The sequence below is a fragment of the Lytechinus variegatus genome, chromosome 6, assembly GCF_018143015.1.
Source record: "Lytechinus variegatus isolate NC3 chromosome 6, Lvar_3.0, whole genome shotgun sequence".
NCBI classification, from domain to species: domain Eukaryota; kingdom Metazoa; phylum Echinodermata; class Echinoidea; order Temnopleuroida; family Toxopneustidae; genus Lytechinus; species Lytechinus variegatus.
In genome coordinates this window covers 8,259,338-8,280,303 of record NC_054745.1, presented here as the reverse complement: position 1 = coordinate 8,280,303, position 20,966 = coordinate 8,259,338, and the positions used below count along the sequence as shown (strand labels likewise).

Below are 20,966 nucleotides of genomic sequence, written 5' to 3'. Positions count from 1 at the left end.
ACCTGTTTTCTTTTATTCTTCTTTTTCTTCTTCCTCTTCTTATTCCTCCTCTTCTTATCATTATTATTATTTTTATTATTATTATTATCATTAAGCATATTTTATCATTATTATAATTATTATTATTTTTATTTTTATGATCCATAGGAGAAGGAGCATGCTATTATTTAGATTATTATTATTGTAATTAAAATAATTCCTTCGTTTTTTATTTTCTTCTTTCTCCTCCTTTTGTTCTTCCTCGAACTTCTTCATCTTTTTCTTCTTCTTTTTCTTCTTCTCCTCTTCTTCTTCCTCTTATTATTATTCTTATTCTTCCGCTTCTACTTTTTCCTCTCCTTCTTCTGCTTCTTCTTCTTCTTCTTCCTCTTATTATTATTATTGTAATTAAAATAATTCCTTCGGTTTTTTGTCTCGCCTGCGTAGCGGAGCGAGACATAGGTATCACTATTTCCGGTGTCGGCGGCGTCGTCGTCAACAATTGTGTTGTACACCCAATAACTTTCTACAGCTTCGAGGTGGGATCACCAAATTCATACCAGAGGTCCATCTCGTGAAAGCACAGGTCAAGTTCGAATATGAGTTGAATTTGAATAAGGTCAAAGGTCAATGAACTTTCCATGACTGGCACTGTGCTATGTTGTACACCCAATAACTTTCTACAGCTTCGAGGTGGGATTGCCAAATTCATACAAGAGGTCCATCTTTTGAAGGTGCTGGTCAAGTTCGAATGTGAGTTGAATTTGATTAAGGTCAAAGGTCAATGAACATTTTACTTCAGAACTCAGTACTCTCTATAATTGAACCAGATTTTGTATTTTACTTGTTTATTCTTTAAAAGCTGTTGTTGTTATTTATTTAATGAGCTATAGTTCTTGACACCATTTATAATATTCACACAAATTTGCCAAAGGTACAATAGAAAAGCTGTCAAAGTTTTCACTCACATTGTTATGAATTACATTCTTTTTCACTAACATTAATTTCCTTACTTCCATGGAAGTCATTATACATGTAGCTTCATAGTATTAACAGCATTCTTAGTGTTATCTCATTTCCTAGGGATAAAGTAGGCCTATAGCATTATTGCATATGTAAACTGTCAGAACCACAATTCACCCCCTAAACTGCTGACAGCCTCGGAAGTCATACAGCATAGTTTTGACATACATTCTCTTCATGACTGCAATATGCAGGCGAGACAACGCTTGGCGTTTGCCTTGTCTTCTTCTTTTTCTTCTTCCTCTGCATCCCTCTTCCTCTCCTTCATATTATTATAATTACTATCATTATAATTATTACTAAATTTGTATTTTCATAAATGTTGTCTGTGATATTTTTTTGTTATTGTTGTTCTTCATCATTATCGTATACTCCTTTTTCTTCTACATCATTTTCTTCTTCTACTACTACTACCTCTTCTTTTTCTTCTTCTTCGTCTCCTTCATATTGTAATTATTTTTTTACTATCATTATTAATCATTGTTGTTGGTGATATTATTTTTCTTGTAATTGTTGTTGTTTTTCATCATCATTATCTTATTCTCCTCCTCCTCCTTCCGCTTCTTTTTCTTCTTATTGTTATTGTAATTATTATTATTTTTATTAATATTACCATTATTATTATTATCATTATTATTGTAATTATTATTATTGTTAGTATTATTATTACTATTATTATTATTATTAAAAACAAAATAAAACGCACCCTTTCGGCACTTCCGGGGGGGCTTTGGACGAATGGATGCGTTCCAGTGAACGCGACGTGACGTAACGCTCCAAGCGCACCCTTTCGGCCAAGCCGGGGGGGCTTTGGACGAATCTTCGCGTTCGCGTTGACGCACCCTAACGCGACAGCACCCACCCTTTCGAAATAAGCCAGTGTTTTGGCACGGAAACAAGTTTAAAAAGGTAAAAGATTTCTTCAAATCAATTTTGCTAGCTAAATTTCACATGTTCTTAACGATTAAGGCCTACTTTTATTTGCATAACTTTAAAAGTTCTGCGCAAATCACTTTTCACCAAATTGTCAAAAGTAAGTGGTGCTCACTCAAGCGGAAATATTTTTCGACAATTATATCGTCATTTGCTTTAATGGATCTGTACCAATGTTAAAATGTGGAAAAATCTTCAGGATATTACAAATGTATAATTTTACAGAATACCTTCAAAGTGTAAACTTTTTTTGATACGCACTGTATAAAGACAAAGTGGGCTCCGCTGCATAATAGTTACTATGATGAACGCTTCCATGTTGGAATCTTTGATTTTGATTGGCTGTTACCTGTTACCATGGTAATATCACCATTTTCACTAGGGAACAAAGTCTATACGGTTACATTCATTAGAGGTCGACTGGTTTCTTAATTAATAAGGCCGGGAACATTAGCAAAAACACAGCAATTTCCACACCAGCTAGAAGTTTGAAACTAGCGTCATACGAAGCAAAATGTTGAGCAACAACACCTACGAAAAAAAGAAATAGAAAATAAATCATTCTCTAATTATGTTCGCATAGACGAAGAGGGTATACCTTGACTGGGAAGAACAAAGTGACCAGGTGACACACAGTGTGCTCGAGGTGTGTTCACTTAGTGGACTTATATTCTTATAATGTGCGAAATTAACAATTCCACACTGTGTAAACATCTCCTCAATGTGTTCACATAGTAGACTATGTGAAGTTATGATTCACACTGTTGATATGCTTTGATTTAACAGTGTGAAGACAGTTCCACACTTTGAACACAACTACAGTGCTGGTATCGACAGTGTGTTCACATAGTAGACTATTAAATTCAAATGTAACAGTGTGAAGACAACTTCACAATGTGAACACCTCCGCAGTACGAGTGTTCACGGTGCATGCGATCAAAATTTATTTTATTTTAGACTATGTGACTAAAAATGATATTAAGATGTGATCCTCACTTTAATAATGATCAAATTCAAAAGTGTGATGATATCTCATTGAGAAACAATAGATTTGGAACATGGTTTAAGTTCAATTGGAGTTACATGTAGCCAATGCCGTAGGTATATGAATGACACAGGGCCTCTGCAAGAATTTTGAAAGTCGATTTTGGAGGGTTCATTGAATTTGACAAATGATACCTGGGTGATTTTAACTTTTCTTAGTCTTATACTTCAATCTTGAAACAGCCTCCATACCGACATAAAAAACAATATGTTTCTATTAATTTTCTTACCTGATAAGTAGCCACCAAGAAAGGTACCCAGGCCAAAGAATTGCTCATCAACCGAATACACCACGTCAAAATTTTCCGGAGATGCCCGCTTTTTCATCGCAAGTGGCCCGAGGACAGACATTCCAGCAATGGTAAGAGCTGAAAGAAATGCCGTCACTAGCATCACGTAATAGAACCGGAGGAACACATCGCAAAGAATAGTCAAGGTGTTCAGCAAGGCAGCACCAAGGAACAGAATGATGGGCTTTGTTAGTCGGCCGGAGAGGGTGCCTGCTATGATTCTCCCTAGAGAGTTCCCGAACGCGGCAAACAGTGTCATCAAAATTGTAGCATGGATAGAGTAGCCTCTCTGGACCGCAAGAGGTACAAGGAACCCGTGCCAGCCACAGGAAAGGAGGCCGAAAAGCAGTGAATCCACAAGCATGACAACCATCACGGGGTCCCGGTAAAAATCGCTCTGGCGAATACGGTGGTTCATCCTCTCAATGAATGACCTTGATTCGGAGTTTTGTTCATGAGACTGACATGGGATCGGGTCCATCGATGAACCCGATGGACAGTCGCTGCCATTTTCATCATCGACATCATCTTCATCAACACAATCGTAATAATCAGACGTTTTCCTCTTGGGTCTATGGTTGCTACAGATGGTTCCTTCTTGACACAACGGTGCTCCTTCATCCCAATCTTCTGATGCTGAACTGTCGCTGCAACGGCTGGAGAGTCTATCTTCGGAGGGTCCGCTGGGCTGATTGTTTGTTCGATGGTTATTTGCCGGGTCAGTCTCTATGGTCATGGCGCAGGGGACCAGGTTGGCCATGAGAACCCCAAGAAGGAGAAGACCGCCTCTCCAACCGTAACTATCACCAAAGACCTCGGCCAGAAACGGAAGTAGAACCATACCAAGTCCAAAACCGCTCATTCCCATGCCGTATAATATATCGAAGTTCTGCTCGCTAGCAACATGGCTTAAGGCAACTGTAGAGCATATCCCAACCATGCAATGGCCAACACCTATTGATAAAAACGATAGAAATGAAACATATTGAATAATACGCGTTTGCAAGCGAAAATTAAAACCTTTTATACTCAGAATCTCAAGTGTTATTGTATTTTGTTGGAGAGTCCGTTGTCGTTTGGAAATAATTGATAACGGCATCATAGCAACTCATGACAGTTTTGACAATTCTTATATAATTAGGGGGAGTGGTTTTGTATTATGATCTTCCTTGGGATGTATTCTCCGGTCACATTACTTTAAAAAAAGCAAACAAAACTTATGTTTATAGCACCAATTACTGATTTCAGCTGCATTTTTTTCCAGGTCTTCATCTTTAAAAAATATCCCAGACGGGGAAGATAATGGGGGAGGGGGTGGTGACATTGCCAACTTCTCCAGGTTGATGGCGATACTGTGTACAGTTGCTTACCAGAAATCGATAGATAGACGGCGATGAGAGTATTATTTGTGGCTAAAGCAGTGAGGATGACACCGAGAGATATCAGACACGATCCCAAGATCAAGATCCATCGACGAATCGATCTCACCCGATAGAGGGCGACAATCAAAGGAGCTAGAATTACATTTAAGAAAAAATTAGTGTATACAGACTGTAAGAGTTGAAACTTTGGTAGAACCGCACTCCAGACTTGCTTGATTTAGTGCAACGTGATTTCTTTCAATTCAGTTCTTCATTTCATTTCAATTTAAACGGAATATAAAATGATCAATGCAATATAAATCCTACACAAATTAATGGATCGGCATTTTGGAAGAAGTATATAAATTAGGGCCGGAAGCCGGCACTAAAAGCAGTGTTACCACCACCACCACAACTTTGCTGGATCGGTTCTTGAACAGTAGGGAGAGGGGGTCGAATTTCGACTACAGTCGTCACTGCGCGCAAAATGGGGTCTCGAAAAGCACCCTAAACACGTATTTTCCATACTCTGAATGTGTACCCCTTAACAAATATTGGCGTGTGAAACCCAACCCTTAACAAGTACTGGCAAGTATTCCCTGAAATGAACCCTAAACAAGTACAGCGATATTTTATTGTTATTTTCATGGGTCCGTCGGTCGTCGGTTTTTCCTCTACACGTCATTTGGTTTATACGGCCCCACCTTGCACAGCTCGCGCAAAGCGGCTTCTAATCACGTAATGTTTGGGGCAAAAAGGACATCCTTTATAAAAAAAAAATAATTTTGGTTTATCATCCCCGCAAATTTGACCCTAAACACGTATCTTTCCTAGCAAAATAGATACCCATTTTCATTATTTTAGTGTTTTTGACACCCTTATCACGTTACGTACGTTTTGTTTGTTGTTTGTTTTATTTCCGTATATAAAATAACAAATACAAAGTACATATACATATAACATGAGATGATGAGGTCAATGTTAAAATACAAGAAAAAAAGGTAAGGCAATAAAGTTAATTATACGGCTGGTAATCCATTTTCAGCTGCAATAATGCATTGCGGTTGGTCTTCCATGGAGCCAGTTTACTTGCAATATCATAATTACCATAATGAAAAGGAAGTTGACCTTCAGACATAAAAGTGAACTCATTAAAAAAAAAGAAAAAAAAACATATAACCTACACTTACCCCCCCCCCCCCCACTCCCCCGGTACAAATCAGTGATTTGGTTTCATTTAGCACAAATATATTTCAAAAATGTATTTTTAAAAGAATTAAAAGTGGTGACATTACGCACGTACAAAGGGATTCTGTTGAATTCAGAGGCAGCTCGGTAAGAGAAAGATCTTTTACAACTATTGGTTCTAGGTCTGGGTAAACATATGTTATTTTCATTTCTAAGAGGGTAAAGAGTAGCTTTCGTACGAAACATACTTTTCATATATTCAGTGGACATGTTGTTACTAATCTTATACATGAATAATATCAAGTGAGTATACTGTCTCTTTTGAATAGTGTCCCAACCCAGAATAGAATGAATTTGAGAGGTTGAAGTGTGTGAATAGGGGTCAATTTTCAGAATTATTCTTCCAGCTCTATTTTGAATTTTTTGAAGTTGGTCAAGAAGAGATTCGTTAGCAGATTGATAGATAATGTCACCATAATCAAAAGGAGGTAAAATTATTGAGTTATATATTAACTTTAATTCTGACAAATTTACAAAATGCTTAAGCCGCGCAATATAACTAATCATTCTCCCCAGTTTTTTACATTAATAATTTACGTGATCGTCCCACTTCATGTTATCATCCACAAAGACACCTAGATACTTAAAAATTTTCACTTGAGTCAGTAAATGACAGTCAATTTTTAGTTGTAAATGTTGTGACCTTTTAAGCATTTTAGGCGTTCCAATCAACATGCTTACGGTTTTACCATAGTTTATTTTCAAATTATTCATCTTCATCCATGCAGATAAACTTTCAAGTTCCTTATTAAGGACGCGTTCAATAACTCTAACATCTTTATGTGAGAAATATATGACTGTGTCGTCAGCATAAAGGTGTACAGTGGACTCTTTAAATACAGAAATTACATCATCGATAAATAAAATGAACAGTAAGGGTCCAAGGAGAGATCCCTGGGATACTCCCTTAAACATTACCCTTTCTTCTGATAAAATTCCATTAATGGATGTACGAATTCTTCTATTAGTCAAATAACTTCTGAACCAATGCAATTCATTTCCAGATATACCAATATTTTTAAGTTTGGATAAGAGAATTGCATGATCGACCAGGTCAAAAGCCTTTTGAAGGTCTATAAAAATAGCCCCTGTATACTGCCCATTGTCCATACAATGAAACCAGTCATCCGTTACCTTAGCGAGAGCAGTAATGGTTGAGTGTTTCGGACGGAATACAGATTGAAAGGCAGAAAGTTTAAGAATGACTTTGAATATAACGAAGCAATTGCTTCTGAACAATATTTTCCATTAATTTAGACACGCAGGGCAGAATCGATATCGGTCTATAGTTGTTAAATTCAAACTTATCACCTTTCTTGTGAATAGGAACAATTTTGGCTACTTTCCATTTCTCAGGTACAACACCATCACATAAAGATTTATTTATCAAGAAAGTAACAGGTTCAACCAAAACTGATATTTGATTCTTTGATTATATATACTGAAATACCATCTAGACCAACAGACTTTGTATTCTTCAAATTATGAACATCTTTCTAGACATCGCTTTCAGAGACAGGCGGTAATCGAAAGTTTTCATGAAGTTTTCATGGAGAGTGGACGCTACATGATCGTGGTGTACAGTTGACTCACCAGCAATTTCTAACGCGTACGTAACGTGCCCTATCTTGAAAAAGACATCCTTTTTACGTGTTTTGGGGGTCACGCATGGTATCCACTCGTCAATGTAAGTGCCCCCCCCCCCGGAGGCCGAGCGTAGCTGCGTTGCCTTAACGGTGGCCAACTTCTCTTAAAAGGTGGTGAACGGCAACGAGCGTTGATTATTTTTTTTCACCGCTCAGAGGACCGCTCCAACAAAGCTGTTTGCAACTAAAAGGTCAAGTCCAACGCAACAAAAAGTTGGCTTTAATGCAAAAAGATGTATCAAACTATCAAATCAAAATCGAAGGAAGCATTAGATGATTGAATAGGTGGTATTTGTAAGTGTTCAACATGGGCAAAAAGCTGGAGTTTCACCCCATCTAGACCGGGGGCCTCGGAGCCCCCCCCCCCTCAACGAATCGCGCGATATTTTCGCAGCGCGAATTTTTTTGACCGCGCCGCTCGCTGACATTTTACTTTCAAGTCTTGCGCAACTTTTGAGACCAATTTTGCGTCACCCAGGTACGTGGTTGGCATGTCAGACCAAAAATTGCTCAAAAACGTTATTTCGTTTACAAAGTCAATGCAAATTGTGTTTTCAACCAAAATTCATAAATGCATGATTATTTTTAGTTTTGCTGGTCTAAATGTATTTATTTTATTCTTTTTATGATCACAGAAGAGTCCCAAACGAATTTCATTGAAAAAAACAATGAAAAACAAAAGGTAAAAAACAAAGAAATACATAAGAAATTGCAAAAAACAATACATAAGGATTTGATATCGCAATTTTCTTCCTGTACATTTGCTAAGAACACCACAAAGAGTTTCTATACCAAAAATTAGTACATTTGGAGCATTATTTAGGGAGTTAGAGGAAAAAGTTGGATATTGCATACTTATTGCGCATAAATTAGCATAATCACTTAATAGCAATTCGGATTAAATAAATCACTATACAATCTTGTAGATTATGTCCCAGGCAACCCGCGTGCAAATTTTCAGCGCGATCGCGCAGTCGACGGCCGAGATCTTAAGGGGGCCTGGGAGCCCCCCCCCCCCCCCCCCCGGCCATATGAACCTCCAAAATACCCCGGCCTAGAAAGGGTTAACAGAGTGACTAAAAACGGTAGAGTTAGCCCACGTGGAAAAAAAAATCTGCGCTTGCGACCATGGTAAAATGCACTCTTAATCTATCCTTTTCCTTGCTGGAAAGAACACAGTGAGCCAGCTAGTATATGTCAAAGTGTGTTCACATTGTGAACACACCCTCATACTGTTAGATTTGTCTATTTCGACAGTGTAAATCACATATTCGTCCATTGTTGTTTGTGAACACGCTGTAAACAGTCACGCTGTGCAGGTGTCCGAGTGTGGAAGTATCTTCACACTGTTAAATTTGAATATTTTTAACAGTGTAAGTGATAATTTCACATACTCTACCGTGTGAACACATTGTGATTACACTGTGTGACGATGTAATTCTTTTCAGCAGGGTTCCTACGGGGAATTAAGGTTTAATAAAACTTTACCAGGAAAGAATCCGAAAGCACTGAAGAGTCCGAGGGCGACACCGATCTCTGTCGAGGACGTTCCTAAGCTCCATGAGATGTCTTTGAGGTAAATCCCGATGGCCTTGATGGTTCCAACTTGAAAACATGCCGTCAGAAACAGCAGAAGCACCACGGGGAAACTCTGGGGAATGCTGACCCCATGACTTCGACTTGATGTCCGCTCCATAAACCGAGTCCTATATGGAAGGCTTCGAAACCTGAGGAACATTGCATGAAAAATTTGACAGCATCACTTGATCATGTAGATTGTTATATGTTAGCTGCCATAGACGCAGTCAGATGTGTGAATTTGGAAAAGCCGTGGTGTAGTGGTTCTGACTCTCACCTTGTAAGCAGAGGGTCGTGTGTTCGAATACCACCGCGGTCTGGCGTCATTTTAAGTGGAAAGGAGCAATTCCATAAAATGTATACGTCCGACTCCCTCCTCCCCATACGTGGGACCTTCATGAAATGTTCTGTCTCTGATTTTTTGTTCTTTAACAGTCTGTAGTGTTCTCAAAAGACCATGATTCGTCAGTTAATTAAATGAAGTAAAACTTGAGAATGATGGGGGTCGGATTATGGGGCGCCGTTTGTACCAAAATTATATAGAACAATTATTTGTTCTTATTATTTGTATACATAGATAATCATTATTTAACAAATAAAATCAATTATATGTATATATAATTATCATTTCATTTATTAATAATTACTATTTTATAATTTTACAATTTTTATTATTCATACATAATTACAAGCCACGCTCCATTATTTATAATTAATAGCAATTCAACCCTCCATTATTTATAAATAATTATTATTTGTTTTCTATTATTTATAAATAATTATTTATTAAACAATGCCAGTGCACATTTCTTTATTTATAAATAATTCGTTGAGTTTCCAATTATCTATAAATAATGATTTGTTAAATAATGAAATATCTACCTCATTATTTATAAATAATAATTATTTGTTTTCCATTATTTATAAATAATGATCATTGGTTTTCCATTATTTATAAATGATTGTTGGTTTTCCATTATTTATAAATGATTGTTTTCCATTATTTATAAATGATTGTTTTCCATTATTTATAAATAATGATTATTTGTTTTTCATTATTCATAAATATTGACACTACATACTTCATTATTTATAAATAATTGCAATTTGTTTTTCCATTATTTATCAATAAGTTTGTCAAGTTTTCTATTATTTATAAATAATAATTAGTTATTGAACAATGCCAGTGCACATTTCTTTATTTATAAATAATTTGTGGAGTTTCCCCATTATTTATAAATGATTATTTGTTAAATAATGGAAACATTTACTTCATTATTTATAAATAATTTGTGGAGTTTCCCCATTATTTATAAATAATGATTATTTGTTAAATAATGGAAACATTTAGTTCATTATTTATAAATAATTTGTGGAGTTTCCCCATTATTTATAAATAATGATTATTTGTTAAATAATGGAAACGTCTACTTCATTATTTATAAATAATGAATATTTGTTAAATAATGGAATTGTCTACTTCATTATTTATAAATATTTTTTCGAGAGCGCCATCATTCTCATTATTTATAAATAATCATTTTTTAAAGTTCGAGTGTTTGGAAAACTCGACTATAACATGCAAATATGGGACCGCCCATGATATGAATATTCATGGTGCGATTTCCTTTTTCGTGATTTTTCTTCACACATTTTTGTCCATTTCCTCTTCATAATGACATTTCTTGAAACAATTTTCTAGGGATATGGTCTGATTGTGCTTTCTTCATTTTCTATAATACTTCGTAGAAACATCAAAAAGTGTAATTTTATACGATTTTTCATACAGTTCACAATCCCCATAGGCGCGCGTGTATTTCACCTTTTCCACCGGTGAATCGACGGAGTGCTCTTCATCGAATTACTACGTTGGTTGGTCCCCGGAACTGGCGGGCGGAATTTAGCCCGAATCCTCGCTGGAAGTGGATCAAGTGCATATGAGCTAAGAGAGTGAAATATCATACTTGCATCAGGCCCTTCTACTTTTTTCTAAATATTTTAGTTGCTTTTTTGTTAAGTTAATTTTTCCTGGGGCCGGTTGCATAAAACTTTTTACCTGAGAAAACTCTGGTAAAAACTAAGAACTAAGGTTAGTCTGATTTCTGCCATTGGCTTTAACACAGGGCAATAAACTCCGGTAAAAACAACCTGAGTTTTCTCAGGTAAAAAGTTTTATGCAACGGGCCCCAGGTGTAGAGATAAGTTTCAGTTCTAATAGTGCACTTCAAATACATTTTGGAATGTCTGTTTGAGGCGTTTGGGGGTGATTTCACACCGGCCCCAAAATGCTCGCAACGACAATACGGGGGCATGATGACCCCTAAATTTTTGAAAACTTATTTTTCCATTGAAAATTATCGCAAAATTCACCAAAACTGTGCACGAAATCCTTCATATTTCACTTTTAAAACTCCAAAAAAGTGCCCAAATGACAAGCTTGGTCGTATTGTATCGTGGCCTATAAATTTATACTGTAAACTACGATAACCTATGCCCTAATCTAACCTTAGGATCTCAACGTTCGATGGAATAGAACTTGAGACGATGCAGTCAGGTGCCGTTGTCAGAGCGCGCTGAATCCTAGCTGTAGTGTAGCAAGACCTTCTACTATGGAGTACAGTTTTTCCATATCGTTCTTTTCTGCCTGTTGCATCTCCTGTAGGGACTGTTGCAACTCCCTAACACATGTAGTAACAGTGTTGACCCTATTGATAGGTGGGCAATTCTTGTACTTGGTGTGCGTAGGGGACGAACTACTACTGGACCATGGGCCAGAAGCCGTCATGATGGGACGGCGTTCTGGAATATTGAGTCCTACCACTACCCCTTCCTGAAAATAATGTATTCTTAAACGGTATTGCATCCAATATAGTATGTTGTGATAGCTGGTAATTCCAGCATTCTTATCAAGCTAAGGAAATATTCCGCGGCTTGGCCTCAAGACACAATGAGAGTGCTTCTGTACTCTCCTGTGCAGTTAGGCCAGCCATATTTCTCAAACCTACTAATAAAAACTTTCCAGTTGGAATTCCCTCTATAAACAAGTGGCTTGTACCCTGCAAATTCACAATCAAAACGGTGAACTAATCAGCTGCTCGAGAAAGACCAGAGCAATGCAAAAATCTATGCCTATCCAAGTCACCCCATCGCCCCCTCCAATTCAATATTTTTTGTGCACACGGCAAGAAGATCCTCAGAGCCACAAAAATTGATTTTTATGAATTTCATCTTCCTGGGAGTTGCCATACAATTGACGGCATTGATCAGAAATCTAAGAAAACTGCTCAACCCTTACTTCAGTTTGAATTAAAAATTAAATGTCTACCCTATTCAGACTTACAAATGTATGAGGGCAATTGTTGACAAAATAATATCAGGCCAACAATCAGAACAAGGATTCCTAAAAATTTGTTGCATATAGTTCTAGATATGTACAAGTCAATCCTCAAAAAAAATATGCAATTATGATCTAAAACTTTGTACAGTTGCTGAACAAATGATTCTAACAGAAATATGGGAAATTAATCTAAAAAATCTACATAAAAATTTAAATTATTGCTCTGATACTTTCAACAAATTAGTTACCTAAGATTGTGAGCTTAAATTCTTATTTCAATTGCTGAATTTGAATTCATTCAACTTTATAATGGGTGGAAGGTAAGTATCATTACCTCCGACCCTAAATAGAATCAAAGTTTGATTAAGCTTAGACTACCTTATTATCTATTAAACTATGATAACTTTATTATACTCTAGTTAATCAATCAACTTGGATCTATTCGACTTTCCAAGCTCGAGTAGATTCAGGTCAAAGTAAAAATTTTCCTAGCAAGCAACTAACAATGTCCAATTCGTCAACTTGGATCTACTCACTTCCCAAGCTTCAGTAGAGTCAAGTCAAAGCCAAATTTGTAATTCTTAGTGTGCGCAGGTAACTAACAATTAACGCTCAATTCATCAACTTGGATCTACTCACTTCCCAAGCTCCAGTAGACTCAAGTCGAAGAACTACTCATCCTTAACTTCAAGTAACTGACAATTAAATTGGCTAACCCTAATATCATCTTCATTCCTAACAATTAGTTTATTTCTCAGTTTTAAGTATTATATTCTACAAAGAAAACCTGGTAAAGAGCCAAGAAAATCTGTAAACTGAACCTCAATATATAACAGAATGTGTCAGAATATGGTTAAGTAGAGCATTGGAGACCAAAAAGTCATTCATAAACATATAAATGAGCCAAAAGAATCGGCTTCAAAAGTTGAAGTACAATACTGAAAATGACTAACAAAATCGAAAAAGAACCTTCTAAAACAAAATTATGGTGAAGGGTTCAAAAATATAAGCTGAAATGAACCATGGATAGATTTGTAAGGAGTGGAAAAATACTACTATACACAGACTATGAAAACAAGATGGCTGATTTGGGCTTGGCTGCATGTGTCCCTAATGGAAAGTCCTATCACTAATAAAGTACTGTACTGTCAAAATATTATAACACACAACCTTATGGAACCAAAATGGTGGATTTGGGTGTGGCTACCTACTAATGGGAAATTCCTATCACTTAAACTACTGTACTTATCATTAAACTACTTTCCTATTTTCCCTACATTCCTACTTTCATTCCCCGGCCTAACAAATTATAATACCGACTACGCCATTTATTGTATCGTGGCTTATGAATTTATACTGTAAACTACGATAACCTATGCCCTAATCTAACCTTAAGATATGGATCTCAACGTTCGATGAAGGCCTGGAATAGAACTTGAGACGATGCAGTCAGGTGCCGTTTTCAGAGCGCTCTGAATCCTAGCTGGAGTGTAACTGGCCGGTATGGTGCTTCCTGAGGCCAGTGGTGGATATAATCTACTCATAACAACTTATAACACAAATGTGTCTTAGCTTATATATACCCTGTGCCTTAATAGGTAATTAACTAGCCTCAATGATCAAGGCATGATGTTATAATAGATCCCTATAAATTGCCCAATTCAGCAGCTTAAGGCTAACATAATAGAACTTAGAACATCTTGTATCTAAGAGAGGGGAATGCCTATTGTTATAGTAGAGGCTGTGTTCACACAGCATATAATGTAGATTAAGAAGTGTTCTCATGAGTCGCTTCGCAGTATCACTTTCAACTTGAGAACGTTTACGCGTCTGCCCCCCCCCCGGCCCCTTCCGAAAGAAATTCTGTGTACGGCCATGCTCAAGAGAGCCTGGCACACGCACAATTTTTTCCAGGTGGGGTCGACAGGACGTGCGTAAACTTTCTTTAAAAAAATCATGGTAATGAGGCTTATTTCGAAAGGGTGGGTGCTGTCGCGTTAGGGTGCGTCAACGCGAACGCGAAGATTCGTCAAAAGCCCCCCCCGGTTTGGCCGAAAGGGTGTGTTGGGAGCGCCACGTCGCGTCGCGTTCATTGGAACGCGCCCTTTCGTCCAAAGCCCCCCCCCCCCCGGTTCGGACGAAAGGGTGTGTTAAATAATAATGAATAAATAAATACAAATATTTATAAGAAAGCTGAACAAACAAAAAAAGACGAGTGATATGTGAAATTTGCATAGGAACATAAATCATCATATGGCATTCTTTTTAAGGTAAAAAAAAAACAATGACGGCATGCTGCATGAGGATTTTTCGGTGGAAATGTTTTATGGTGTAATATTGATACATGTAAAAATTTGACTGATTTCAAGGTTCTTTCAAATAAAAAAAAGTAACTTACCTTCAATTTTATACTTTGCATGTGTGTATTTATTACAAAGGAAAACATTCGTATACCTGGAGATATTTGGTGCCCCCCAAATTATAAAACTTACGGCAGATGTGTCCTGGAAGGGCAAGGCCAAAATTGATGTCGGGTCAGCATTCACAACGTTTAACTCTTCAGACCCTACCTTACTATATTTTACACTTAAGACCCTGCCTCAGTATATTTTGTGAGATGTATATGTTGTGTATGTGTGCGTTTTGTGTGTATAATAATAATATGTGCGTGTTGTTTGTATAATAATAATAATAATAATACTTATAATAATAAAATTATAACAATAATAATAATAATACTTATAATAATGATAATAATAATAATCTTCACCCCAAAGAGTGAATTTATGGAAATGAATTTGGAGTGAAAAATTGGCGCCAAGTGGCTTATTGCAAGGGTGGGTATCTGATTTTATTATAATTATTATTATTATTATTATCATTATTATTATCATTATTATTATTATTATCATTATTATTCTTAGTTGAACTTTTCTTTCTTTTCCTCAAACTGTCAATGCTTTAAATGATTGAAAATCCACTATTTTACGGGCAAATTGGCAATGTTTGACAAAATACCTTATATTCAGCTTTCTTATAAATATTTGTATTTATTTATTCATTATTATTAAACACACCCTTTCGTCCAAACCGGGGGGGGGGGGGGCTTTGGACGAAAGGGCGCGTTCCAGTGAACGCGACGCGACGTGGCGCTCCCAACGCACCCTTTCTGCCAAACCGGGGGGGGGGGCTTTGGACGAATCTTCGCGTTCGCGTTGACGCACCCTAATGCGACAGCACCCACCCTTTCGACATAAGCCTGGTAATGATACGTCTTATTCCGATGCACAAAGTGCGCCAAAAGTCATTTTGGGCAATTTGAGATTTTTTATTTTTTGTCATGGCCCAGCTGAAAGACAACACTGAATATACCTTCTGTAAAATATTTTATTTCGGAATGTGCACTAAGGTTGTTAATTTCCTATTTCAAACAGCAAAATGTGACATTTCGCGAGTTTTCGCGGATATGATGACCAAGTTGAAAAACAATCACTCACTGAATTATTTTTTATGAAATGGCTACCGCACAATCTTAATTCCTTTGTCGTGTAAATGGATTAAAAGTGGATAAAATAGTTATTCTTGTGGTTTATAGGATGATTATTCCACGAAATAAGTGATAATTCGTATATATGAGCTTTTTATATTGAAATATATATATTAAAATATTTATATCAAAAGCGATTATATTTCCGTCTAAATTCTATCACCATGCACCATTTTTTCTGATGGCGAAGCTTTAAGTTGATGCAGGATTTAGCTGCAACCTCCTGCAAAACGTTTCAGTGGAAAACATATTTCGTAAATGGGTTGGCATTTTTTGTAAAAGCTTTATATTCTTAATTGTGATCGGAGCTTTTAACACTCCAAGACACATTACCTTTGTTTTCTATACTGAAAGTACGTTTCATAAATGGATGTTCTTTTTTTAGCTGTACCTTCAGATTTGGAATGGAAAAAACTGGAAGGTGATCGCTAATGTCACCGAGGATGACACCAGCTATGTTTCGTCTAAATCACTGTTTAAAATATCTAACAATTAAGCTGGATGATTGGTTACCCGTGTAGGAGTATGAATAGTTGGATATAGTATGTTGCAGGACATGCAAAGATCAAGAAATTCTTGAACTTTTTGGCAGGTTGTGACTTCAAATAAATTCAAATTGAAATCGCCCATTTAATACAATAATTTGTTTTCTCTATTTACAAAAAATTCATCAAACGATTCGATAAAAGATTGCACTGGTTGATTTGGTGGACAATATATTACTCAAACAATAATATCCTTATTAGAATTATTAATTTCAATTAATAAAAATTCAAAATATGCATTATTCACATCTCAATCATCTGTACATTTAAAAGTCAATTTTTTTCTATTATAAAATTCAATTCCACCACCTCTTTTGGATTCCCTATATCCTTAGCTAAAAATGAATAATTCTCAATATCATAAAAAGAATCTGCCGCTTTGAGCCATGTTTCTGCGATGTCCATGACTGAGAATTGTTAATCTATGGAATCAAGAAATGAGGTATAACTATCGAAATTCTGGGAATACTTCTACAATTGCAATGTAATACACTAAATGCACATGATATTTCATAATCTAAATTATTACTTTATGCATTAATTTCATCAAGGCTATATAAATAAAGACTGAGTAGGTCAAAAATTGAACATGTTTGTATTTTCATTGATCTCAGGTGACAGATATTTAGTAACAGTTTGTAAATCAACATTTTTTAAAGATTTTTTTATAATATTGTTTCATAGACATACTTACACCACACACACAAGCACATCTTAACTATACAAAAAATAAGATGGGTTTAAGAAAAATGTTATTGTGTCTTTTAAGAAATGCCACTAGGAGTCTAATGATGATAAAAAAAATATTAAAAAAATCAAGTCCACATCACGTTAATTATTTATGTCTCGTGGCTCAGTTATGCTCGTAATTAGCTCAAATTACAACTTCCGTAGATCTTCCTTAAACATGTTTCATGCGGCTTATGTCGAAAGGGTGGGTGCTGTCGCTTTAGGGTGCGTCAACGCGAACGCGAAGATTCGTCCAAAGCCCCCCGGTTTGGTCGAAAGGGTGCGTTGGGAGCGCCACGTCGCGTCGCGTTCACTGGAACGCGCCCTTTCGTCCAAAGCCCCCCCCCCCCCGGTTTGGACGAAAGGGTGTGTTTAATAATAATGAATATATAAATAAAAATACAAATATTTATAAGAAAGCTGAATGTAAGGTATTTTGTCAAACTTTGCCAATTTGCAAGTAAATTAGTGGATTTTCAATTATTTAAAGCATTGACAATTTGAGGAAAAGAAAGAAAAGTTCAACTAATAATAATATTGATAGTAATAATGATGATAATAATAATAATATGTGCGTGTTGTTTGTATAATAATAATAATTCTTATAATACTAAAAATAATAACAATGATAATAATAATACTTATAATAATGATAATAATAATTTTCACCCCAAAGAGTGAATTTATGGAAATGAATTTTGAGTGAAAAATTGGCGCCAAGTGGTTTATTGCAAGGGTGGGTATCTGATTTTATTATCATAATAATTATTATTATTATTATCATTATTATTATTATTATCATTATTATTATTATTATTATCAATATTATTATTACTTGAACTTTTCTTTCTTTTCCTCAAACTGTCAATGCTTTAAATGATTGAAAATCCACTAATTTACATGCAAATTGGCAATGTTTGACAAAATACCTAATATTCAGCTTTCTTATAAATATTTGTATTTTTATTTAACTATTCATTATTATTAAACACACCCTTTCGTCCAAACCGGGGGGGGGGGGCTTTGGACGAAAGGGCGCGTTCCAGTGAACGCGACGCGACGTGGCGCTCCCAACGCACCCTTTTGGCCAAACCGGGGGGGGGCTTTGGACGAATCTTCGCGTTCGCGTTGACGCGCCCTAACGCGACAGCACCCATCTTTTCGACATAAGCCGTTTCATGCTATAAAGTGCTTTCTTGTAGATGACGTTATTTTACTCAGTAGTCCGGTCATTTTAACTTTTCACTTGGCAAAAATTGCAACGGAATTTATTCCAATGCAGAACATTTCTTTGAGGTCCAAGGAAGACCATACAAAACGTCCCATAAATATCCGAGTGTGGGAAAATGTTCTTATTTGCATAAACGTAAGGGATAGTTTTGGTCATATTCGCTCTTTTAGTTTACCATACGTACGTAGACGTAGCAGAAGACGCTAGTGTATACTATATATGTCCTCAGACCCGATTGCAAATCAAATCAATTCCGGACTAGATACTATATAAATATTAACTTTCTCAAACTAAATCTATATTATAAATATCAATAATCAAAGATTTATACTACAAGAACATAAATTCGATTATGGTTGGACTGCATTATTTGTTTAAAATGAAAATGTCCAGGCGCGGAAACTATTGTGCTATAGTTACGTAACATTGTACACCAAAATATGACATTTTCTGCCTGCTCGATCGCAGAGTTCAAGGGAAAAATTAAATGTATCCATTGGACCTGTCACATACTATTATACTATTGTTATACTCCCAAAGTCACTCACCCTTTTCCGTATCTTTTACATGTATACATAGCTGATAGAAAAAAACCTTAAGTCTCTTTTATCTCCAAATGGTTTTAAAAAATAAAAGTGACTGTGCTCTATAGCGGAAACGCCTTTTTCCTCATTGGTGGCTCAAAATCGACTTATTTTCGAATAATTAGGAAAAATCAACAAAAACGTGGGGTGACTACAGCAGCCTCTGATTTTGTAGCGTCGATGTGCCAGCAGGTTATTACATGTAGCTGATAGACGAAACATATTGTTTTATCTTTAAGTGGTTTCAAAAAGTAAGTGTCTTTTACTATATAGCAGAGATGCCTTTTCGGCTGAATGGGGGGGGGTCAAAAACTGCGAATTTTTTTTTCATAAAGGGGTAAAATAGGCAAAAATGTGGGGAGACTTCGGCAACCCCTGAGGGGTAGGGTATAGGCTTTGCTGTGGTGGCACTTCTTTATATTTAGCTGATAGAGGAAAATCTATATTTTTATCTCAAAGTGGTTACAAAACAATGAAAGTGGTTTGCTATATAGAGCAGAAACACCGCTTTGCCTCAACGTGGGCTCCAAATTGGCAGATTTCCCATAAATTGGCAAAATATGGAAAGGGTGGGTGACTTCGGCAAACCCCTGAGGGGTAGTATTTGCTGTGTCAGCACTTCTTTATTATGTAACTGACAGGGAAATTCTATTTGTTTTATCGCCAAGAGGTTACAAAACAATAAAAGTGGTCTTCTGCAATGGGGGACACGCCCTTTGAGTCCAGGCCCAAAGAGAAGGGGTCGAAAATTGTTTTGTTTAGATATACAATGTTTTATCAGGTTTCTTGTCAATTCGAGGGTGCTGGTTCCGAATCTGAATAATGCCACTCGTGTAACCTTGAGGATTTTCCGCAATTTGGCAAAATGCATCATGGACGCCAAAATATATAATTTACCCATGAAAATCATAAAATTGCCCACACATAGACTTTAAAATGCATGTAGTTGTGTTGCAGGAGTAAATTACTCTCTGGAATAATGATAATTGGGGCAAAAAATATTGATATTCAAAATGGCCGCCATATGTCCCTGTATACTTTGAGAATATGGATGGGGAAAATATTGTTTGAATGAATACTATTATTGCATGGTATTGTGATCTACGAGTGGACTACTGTCTGAAAACATGAATATTAACAAAATGAAGCCTCCTATGGGATGTCGGCTTCGATATGCCAGCACTTTTTATTTGAAGCAGAGAGAGGAAAGGCTGCTCTTTCGTTTGCACTACTCTTTTCGTGTCAAAACAATACAGAAGTGGCTTAATATATAGATTTTGCTATAAATCGAAAAAAATAGAAAAGGATGGGTGACTTTGGAAAACCCATGAGGGGGTAGGCTTTGCGGTGCCAGCACTTATTTATAATTAGCCGATAGAGGAAAATCTTTTTTTTCTTTCATTCCCAAGTGCTTAAAAAACAAGAAAAGTGGTTTGCTGCAAATGGGAAACGACTTTTGCCCCAAAGGGACAAAATGGCGATTTTTTCCCAGAAATTGGCAAAATACAAAAAGGGTTGGTGACCTCGGCAGCCGCCCGATGGGGTGGGATTTGCTGTGCAATCACTTTTTATAGGTAAATGATAGCGAAAAGCCTACTATTTTGCCTCCAAGTGATTTCAAGACAATGAAATTTGTTGTTTTTTGGTAGCAAAAACACCATTTTGTCACATTGGGGGTTTTTAAAAATACGATATTTTAATAGTTAAGCTAAGGATAAAGGAAATACCTTTAACCGGTTCTTGCAGGACTATGCTTTAAGGTGCCCGAACGTAAGCATGCAGAGCAATAACAATAATAGCTATTTCTAATATAGCGATATATCGCCCAAAGCGCTTTACAGGTATATTACTACCCAGGCCATCGGATCCTTGTATGCCCGCCGTACAATGC

At 36.4% G+C, this 20,966-nt stretch overlaps 1 protein-coding gene across 3 annotated transcripts; it reads right to left on the bottom strand.

Moving 5' to 3' along the window:
* Positions 1 to 2,133: 2,133 nt before the first annotated feature.
* Positions 2,134 to 13,916, bottom strand: LOC121416957 (monocarboxylate transporter 5-like). Of its 3 annotated transcripts, none has more exons than XM_041610492.1 (5): positions 13,830 to 13,916; positions 9,013 to 9,251; positions 4,640 to 4,783; positions 3,210 to 4,223; positions 2,134 to 2,466 (listed from the first exon to the last, which is right to left on the bottom strand). In XM_041610492.1, exons 2-5 carry the CDS (start codon positions 9,218 to 9,220, stop codon positions 2,345 to 2,347), a joined length of 1,488 nt encoding a protein of 495 aa, XP_041466426.1. In that variant the 5' UTR covers positions 9,221 to 9,251; positions 13,830 to 13,916; the 3' UTR covers positions 2,134 to 2,344. The 3 variants fall into 3 exon arrangements, with proteins under 3 accessions (XP_041466426.1, XP_041466425.1, XP_041466427.1); XM_041610491.1 differs by lacking the exon at positions 13,830 to 13,916 and adding an exon at positions 11,608 to 11,861; XM_041610493.1 differs by lacking the exons at positions 4,640 to 4,783; positions 13,830 to 13,916 and adding an exon at positions 11,608 to 11,861.
* Positions 13,917 to 20,966: the final 7,050 nt, after the last annotated feature.

Bases quoted from the DNA above. Each gene is read 5' to 3' on its own strand.
- LOC121416957 (XM_041610492.1), bottom strand. From the start codon at position 9,220: ATGGAGCGGACATCAAGTCGAAGTCATGGGGTCAGCATTCCCCAGAGT. The intron at 4,224-4,639 runs GTAAGCAACTGT...TTTTATCAATAG, and splicing joins CGTCTATCTATCGATTTCTG to GTGTTGGCCATTGCATGGTT. The intron at 2,467-3,209 runs GTAAGAAAATTA...TTTTTTTCGTAG, and splicing joins TCTTGGTGGCTACTTATCAG to GTGTTGTTGCTCAACATTTT.